This window comes from Nymphalis io, chromosome 20, assembly GCF_905147045.1.
Source record: "Nymphalis io chromosome 20, ilAglIoxx1.1, whole genome shotgun sequence".
Classification (NCBI taxonomy): Eukaryota; Metazoa; Arthropoda; class Insecta; order Lepidoptera; family Nymphalidae; genus Nymphalis; species Nymphalis io.
Window position 1 is genome coordinate 398,009 of NC_065907.1, and position 8,056 is coordinate 406,064.

General features: G+C 30.5%; 2 protein-coding genes across 2 annotated transcripts; one reads left to right on the forward strand and one right to left on the reverse strand.

Moving 5' to 3' along the window:
* The first annotated feature begins 210 nt into the window (after window positions 1-210).
* Window positions 211-4,323, forward strand: LOC126776554 (uncharacterized). The gene has a single exon (XM_050499154.1). The coding sequence runs from the start codon at window positions 359-361 to the stop codon at window positions 2,072-2,074; it is 1,716 nt and encodes a 571-aa protein (XP_050355111.1). The 5' UTR covers window positions 211-358; the 3' UTR covers window positions 2,075-4,323.
* Window positions 4,324-4,772: 449 nt separating this feature from the next.
* LOC126776595 (uncharacterized) lies at window positions 4,773-6,097 on the reverse strand. Its single transcript, XM_050499240.1, has 4 exons — window positions 5,977-6,097; window positions 5,444-5,542; window positions 5,067-5,156; window positions 4,773-4,864 (listed from the first exon to the last, which is right to left on the reverse strand). Exons 1-4 carry the CDS (start codon window positions 6,095-6,097, stop codon window positions 4,773-4,775), a joined length of 402 nt encoding a protein of 133 aa, XP_050355197.1.
* Between the last annotated feature and the right edge of the window lie 1,959 nt (window positions 6,098-8,056).

Consider the following 8,056-nt stretch of genomic DNA (forward strand, 5'->3'; position numbering starts at 1 on the left):
TAATAAAAAATATTTTGATTGGTTAGTGTTGTAAATAAAATTACATTTAAAAAAATATTAATAAAAACTTATTGATTTACAATAACCTATTTTATTAAATATAGTGTAATATTCTTACTTATTATAGTGTACTATTTCAATTTAATTTTTCATGTGTTAAACTAAGAAATTTGAATTTGAACGCATCTTTTAATAGAAACATGGGTGCGGGCCTAAGCTTGTGAATGTGTCAGTGTTGAACTTTTTAATAATTTTCTTTGTTTATTTTACTTTAAGTTATATTCTTTGAAATTTCTTCTATGATTTATCGCTTGATTTAACGAACTTATGTTTTTTTTTGGTTCTTAATCGTTTGAATATGGGTACGAGCACAATGGGTAGCGATTTACATTCCGATAAGCAGGACAAACTGTTAAAACTACAAGCTCGAAAAAAAGAATTGGAGCTAATGTTAGCAACCAAAAATGAAGAGCTATATAAGTTATGTGTGCAAGAAGTACAGTTGACGGGTGTTATGCCCTTAGAAGTACCTCTAAGCCCAGAAGTTCCACAAAGGGAACGATTAGGTAGTGTACGTAGCGTCGATAGGTCCACGGATGGGACGGACGTTCAAGACGGCTCCGATAACTCTTCGAGACGTCTTAGAGCTGTGTCTGACCGCATACATGATTCCGATCCAAATTTGCGAAAGAATCTTACCCACAGACTGTCTACACCTTCGATATCAGGTATTTCATCAAAAAGTGCTCATTCTAGGCATGTCCGCAGGCCTGAGACCAGTTGCTCAAACTTTTTTCCATCGCCACCCCAAGAACGAAATCCGGAAACATTTTCTATACACACATCTCATACTTATCCTGCTTTGGCTGGCCGTCACGAATCTGTTCCTCATGATAATCTGCACAATGAACTTCAACAAGGTCCTGTATACCGCCATCATACTTTAACAACTGAATACACAAATAAGATCTATTATAATAATTCAGCAGAAGCAAATAATGTGTCACGCTTGAGAGAGACTCATTTCAGCTCCAGTCACCCTGATATAACAACTAATTATACTCACGGCTCTGTTGCGCCACACCCTATGCCTGCACACAATGGAATGCGCAATACTCCACTCCTGTATCAATATGCATCACATTTAAAATCACAGAATCAACATCTTGGAGTTTTAAATCACCACCACCAAATGCAAATGCAATCCAAAAGGAGAACAGATGGTGTTCGAAGAAATACTTTACAACGCACTCAGACATACCACCTCACATCACACAGTGATTATAATCATCACTTAGAAAACATGACTGATGTATACCGACCACCTGCACCGGTTTATCAACATAGATCACAACCTGACATACAAGATCAACCAACAGAAAGACGACAGAATCCAATAGAAAGAACTATACCTGTTCCGAACACTCTACCTCTCCGTGAACGTAATATGGTAAGAAATCCCCTTCAATTGCAGCTGCAAGTATCTACTGATGATTATATAATTGATGATAGACGGCATTATCCAGATGCCTTAAGCCCCGTGAGCCAAATGTCGGGATATTCACAAAGTAATTTTGATTCTGTTAGCATGAATAAATTTTCACCTCTATCCCAAGATATGAAAGTGAAAGAAAAACATTGGTATGAGACATCACTAGACTCCCCGACAAAAAGTGAGGTGCCTGTATTAAAGAAAAGTGCAAGCTTGAAACGCACTCCGAGTATAGGTAATTCTCAAACTTACGAAATAATGATTTCATCAGGTCGTCACTCGGCTATGCAGAGTCCAAACCATGTACCACATAGTCCCCCTGTATTATCGCCAAGTGCTGTATCACTTGAATCGCCTAAAAATATGACAGTTATTGAACAAGGTAAATGTATACCATACAGAGAAGAAACTAAACCATTTGAGATGTCAGACTTTTATAAATACTCAACAAAATTCAGGCAGACTAATGTTCAAAAAGCACCTATGCCAAATCCTGCCCATAATGCCAGTACAATGTACAATAAACTGCCACTGGAGCTGCCACAGTTTAGCCAGGACCATTGGCATGGACATGGTAACTGAAAATTTTCATTTGTAAGTAAAAGCATATTTTGTTTTCATATTTAGGTAGCCTACCTTTATGGTAAATTAATGGCTGCCTAAAATTTCTTGAATTAATTTATATTTGAAGTTAAGTTAGTTTTAGTTGTAGGTACTTAAATATAAAATTATAAACAAGATCTCTAGTTTAATTTAGTTTTGTATATATTTTGATTAACTACATTATATATTTTGGTATTCTATATAATTATAAAGTTATTATATATAAATTCACTGTTTAAAAATACATGCCATAAAAATTAGGGAGTCAATTTGTATAAAATCATCTTGGTCAAGATGTGTTACTGTGATAGTTTTTGTGCAAAAAGTATAAATTGCAAGTAGATGTATGTCCAGCTAATATAGAGTATGTATAATATGTATAATAATATAGAGTATGAGTAACTATATCTACATTTTATAACAAAATTTACAAGGTGCCAACTTTTTTAACTTTTATATCAAAACAATAAAGAAGGTTCTGCTAATTTAAAATTTATTATAAATTATAACATGCTTAAAAATTAATATTTGAGTCTTGATATTACAGATAGTTGAATTTTGTCCTTCTTTTGCAACCTTGCCGATAGCACCAACACAATTTCTTGTTGCATTATAATAATTGTTTATCATGAAACAATCTAAAATATTATGTTATAATTAGAGAAATAAATAAATGTCTGTGACATTTAAGTAAATTAAGTGATAATGAATATGAAAAAAAAGTGAATACTTATTTTGTTATGCTTGACATATCATTGGTCAATTAAAAATAAGAAAAAAAAAGAAGTATATATTAAACTTAAATATATTACGTCCATGACAGATTATGTAAAAAAAACTTTATATAGATGTAATATATAAGGTAAAACAAATTGAATTATTTGTAAATGTAAATTTGTGGTCTTTATTGTGCTTAGTTTGAGATTGTTATAGTGCCCATTTATTTCAATATATGTTGAGCTTAATTTAGGACTGTGCTCTGGTTGTTGCTGTGTACCTAATACTACTGTTAAATACCTTATGATATCCTGTAAGTTCAAACAACCATGACTGATCAAGATATGTACAATTTAATTAGAACATGACATTCATATATACAGAGGATCATTAAAATTAAATTTAGTTTAGTTATTTTCTTTAATTGGGTAAATATCAGTTATTTTGACTAGAGATGGGCCGAATATGTTGTTTTACTTAATAGAATCGTTGAAAATGTAAAAGAAATTGTCTTAGAAAATATGACAAAATGTAGTTATTTTAAATATATTAATAATACTTTTCAAAGAATTAATTAAATAGAAAAAAATTTTAATTTTTATTTTAGATAAAGTTTTGTTTTAGATAAAACAAAAATTGGTATTTTGTAATAAAAAAAAAACTTCTTTTTGGTCTTTATATTATTATGATTTTATCAATACAAATATCAATAACCTCTTCATTTTTCAATTTTTTATTTTTTAATAAGCATTATGGGGAAGAATAATAATAAATATTTACAGCCATATTTATGAACTTTGTTTATCAGGTGATTAGTTAAACAATGCAGTGTAACTTTTCAAATGTAAATTATAGATAAACACAGAGCTAACTTTTTGAATGCAAGTTTGATTGCAGAATGTTCTGCTTTTTACCGAAGAAAAGCTGACCAGTCGACCAGCAGGGTATGACAAAAACCATTAATACAACAAATTCGGTCCATCCCTAGTTTTAACCTTAATGTTTTCACATAATTGGTGAAATTATTTATAGTTTGTGACTCCTATGTTTGTTTCTATATACTTATTCATTTTTCAATAATATCCAACTCTCAAAAGAACCTTGAGTATTTGATTTAATAAATGTATATTTAAGGTATTTTTTACCATTCTAAGGTATTCCATTCTAGGATATTTTTTATAGTTGCAATTGTTGTTGTCAAATTGTCTTGAAATTGACTAATATATTTATTAAATTATATCAAACAGCCTTATAATGTTGTACTTGCCAAGCAATTTAAGCTATTGAAATTGCCTTTGATTGTCGCTCATTGATTATAATTATTAATTAAGCGCTAAGGAATAAATATTGTGTGATTGTATATAAAGTACATAATAATTAATTATTGGAGTAGATTGTTTTTATAATTAATATTTGAATTGTAATTATATCAAAATTTTGATGAGAAGATATTTTTGTAACTTGTTTATAATAGTCAATTGTGCAAATGCACAGTTTTATTTAATAAAGCTTTACAAATATACTTCGTTTAATTTTGACTAAGCCGTTGTCGCACTTACGATTAATTATGAATTTGGGTATTTTCAACTTGGGTAGAACTAGTAGGATCTATTGCTGGTCGATATATGACAAAAATAATTTAATGTATTATGAATAAAAAAACGTATCGCCTGATTATTTTATGTATATAATACATATCAGAGTATGTAAAATACAAATTATCTATTGCGTCGACAAATTGTAAACAAAACTTGTAATTGGCCAATTTTTTTTTATTTCGATTATATTACAGTGGAAAAATTCCAGTTATAAAACAGAAGTAGATGCATATTTAATTAAAAATAATACAAATAATAGAAGTATAAGAATAGCACAATGCAACAAACAATAAAGTCAACATTTAAATTAAAGTCTGATGAAAAAATTTGATATAATTTTGTAACATCGACCAGATAGGCAATTAGTGTTGCCTATTTTTGTACAGTCTTGCCAGTAATTCGTTAGTAATTCTGAGACCATCAAATCGATTGTTGCGATGTCCATTGCTGTTTCCTAAAAAGTAAATTAAATGTAAGAATATTTATATAATTTAGTAAAATATTGATTTTAAAATATATATATATGTGTAAGTATTAAAAAAAATTAAATTCAATTCGACTAGTCACAGAAGACTGTTTAATATCAACTTTATAAAATACTTAACATTGTCCAGCAATTTATTGGGATCGTAAGTACTAATTATTATTTAAAATACCTGTACTTTCCAGCCAGCCATTATCGCACCCTATTCCAATGCATCGTTTTCCAGGATTGAAGCCACCATTTATGTAGTCATCATCGCGACCTAATACCAAAGTCAAAACTACATTAAAAAATCGGACTAGAAAATTAATTTAAAGTGGTGCACTATGGAGAATTATTAGGGTATCTAACGCAGATCTGACGCAACCGCTGAGGATGCCTCAGCATATTTTCATTGACGGTATACCATCATAATTTATTATTTTATACAGTGCCAATATTTATGGGTGGTTCTTTTTAACTACGAGTCCGTCTCCGTCAAGCCTGCCATGTCATCCAAGGAAGCTTCCTATTGAAAACTGAAGCTTAATGTTAAATTTTGTGACTAACCTGAACCGGGTAGTTGTCCGTTCGTGCACCCTTCATCCCACATGTTGATACACCGTTTACCGGGGTTGAAACCACCGTTTATGTAATCGTCATCGCGACCTGAGTAAATACACTTATATTGTAGATATACCTTAGTTTTAATACATTCCGGTCAGGACCAACGTTTGTATATAATGAAGTTCAGACAGTATAAAAGCAACGCTTATGCCGACAGTTTCTTTCATCTTCTCAACGTCAGCTCGATACAATGTTTGATAAATCTGCTGGAACTGCCGTAACAAGCCAGGTCGAATATTAGCGAACTTATCGCATTTGAGAAATAACAATTATTTTAATTAACACTAATCAGCTTTTACATCGTGAATGTGCCACCACGCTTAGGAATTAAAATGTTATGTCCCATATGCCTGAAGTTACACTGGTCCCCTCACCCTGCAAACGGCGGTTTTTGGCGGTAATTTCATCTGATCACTGGGTGGTTCAAACAAGATGAGCTAGAGCCCTACCACCAAGTTAATAATGATATTATATACCTGATCCAGGCAGTTGTCCGTTGATACAGCCTTCATCCCACATGTTAACACAACGATTGGTATCTGAAATGCATAAATGATGAACTAGTTTTTGCACGCGTGTTAGTGGGGCAGGGCTCATCTGTGCTATTACTAAATGGAAAATGAAGCTCTTGTATAAAGCAGCCTTGGATCTCCTATCTTTTCCATCTAACAAATACGGCGTATTTGTTAGATGGAACATGTATTTACAAGATTTATTAGGTCTTACCGCCCGCACGAGGTCTTCCATGCGTTATTTTAAAGTTAATAAAAACAACAAACGCACATAAAAACAATATTTTCATTTTGAAATTTTATTGAGTTGAAACTGCTGTGAATAATGCAAGTTTAATTTGATTCATTCATTACTAATTTCAGAGCTTTTATAGTATTATCAATAGTACTCGTTTTCAATTTAGACCCCACTGTAGTACTTACTATCAATGACTACTTGAGATAACGTGATTCATGATCGAAATTAATTAGCTAGAATTATTATTCTCATGAAAAAAAAAAAATTAATAAACCATTTAATCTCATATCATTTTATTATCTGTTGGATATCCTAATACATATAAAGATATTAAAGGATTTAATCTGATTCGTTATTCCTGAACGTGAAATAAAAAATATGTATACTGATATTTTCATAAATTATCGATAAATGTTACTAAAATGCTTAATAACTTAATTATATACTAAAACCATCCACCAATCACAAAAAAAAAATTATATATATAAAAGAACCCTCCTCGCTATAATTGGCCTCTTTTTGCCCCTGAAGATCGGAACTCTACTTTCACCCGCCTAAGCTGTGTCGTAGTGGTACGTTTCTCTTTTAATGTTAAACAGTCATTTCCCGTTACTAATTTATTTCCTTTGTTTTTTTATTTAACTTGTCATTTCCGTTATTTTTTAAAATCCACTTCTGTTTCCTAAAAATACATAAGTCTAAAAAGAAGTTTACGTTTTAAAATCAATCGGTTAGATGATTAGAATTTGGTTTAAATTTAGAGAATGTGGCCTGTGCTGTCTAGCTAAACGCTAAAAAGTAAATATACGTTAATATTATTTTTAATGTATTTTTTTAGTTAACAAATTTTTGAATTTTTCTGAATTGAACTGAACTGAATTTCGATTCAGGTTAAGTGTAGTGTGTTATATATAGTGTTATAACTTGCACGCATTTTGCTATTTTTCCTATAATATTATTTTACTTTCGTTGTAAGTGCGAATTTACAAAAAGTATATAATGCATTATTCGACAAAATTTACGATATAACTGGAAGTATTCCTTATATATATTTAATTTGTGTTTATAATTCATTTCGTGCTGAACGGTGAAAGAAACTCGTGAAAATGCTTGTGTCTAATTTCACTGAAATTCTGCCACATTTGCATTCATATGCATGAGTGGAATAAGCTCCAAAACCGTCTCAAACGTCTTTTCATACGTTAATTGGGTATAATATATTTGAATACATTAATGACGTGTAGGAATTTAAAATAATCAGTAAAAATACGTGATATTTGATTTCATGGTTTGTGCATTTCATAGAAAAAAAAACAAACGCCGTCTTAATATAATTTATTAGCGAAAATAATTACATTTTATAAAATACATAGATTACTTTTATTACTCAAAAAATAAGTTAAAGCGCGTGTATTTCAATACACGTGATAGAAGTGAAACTTTTTGCATTAGAAACGTTACATTCGTTACGTATAGAAACGTTGCACACAACCAGCTTCGCACCCAAAGTTTCACTTCAATAATAAATTATAAATGCGTATCATATCACTTAAAAAAATTAAGTGCATTTGATATTTTGACATCTATTAAACATACACAATATATTTACATCTTTATATATAGCTAAATAAATATATACCAATATTTTTTACATTATTATAACAAGTTTCGTAATTAAATCGAACCTTAGTACCGTATATGCATATCCATTATAATATAACAAAAACCTAAATTGTATAAAGTCAATCGTGTTCAAGTGTGATTGAGGACAAATGGACTAAAAGTGTTCTAGGTTTTTCTAGATTC

Excerpts from the sequence above, each read along its gene's own strand:
- LOC126776554 (XM_050499154.1), top strand. The coding sequence starts at position 359 with ATGGGTACGAGCACAATGGGTAGCGATTTACATTCCGATAAGCAGGAC.
- LOC126776595 (XM_050499240.1), bottom strand. The coding sequence starts at position 6,097 with ATGAGCCCTGCCCCACTAACACGCGTGCAAAAACTAGTTCATCATTTA. Across the intron at positions 5,157-5,443 it reads CGGACAACTACCCGGTTCAG|GTCGCGATGATGACTACATA; the intron begins GTTAGTCACAAA and ends CTTTGGTATTAG. Across the intron at positions 4,865-5,066 it reads TGGCTGGCTGGAAAGTACAG|GAAACAGCAATGGACATCGC; the intron begins GTATTTTAAATA and ends TTTACTTTTTAG.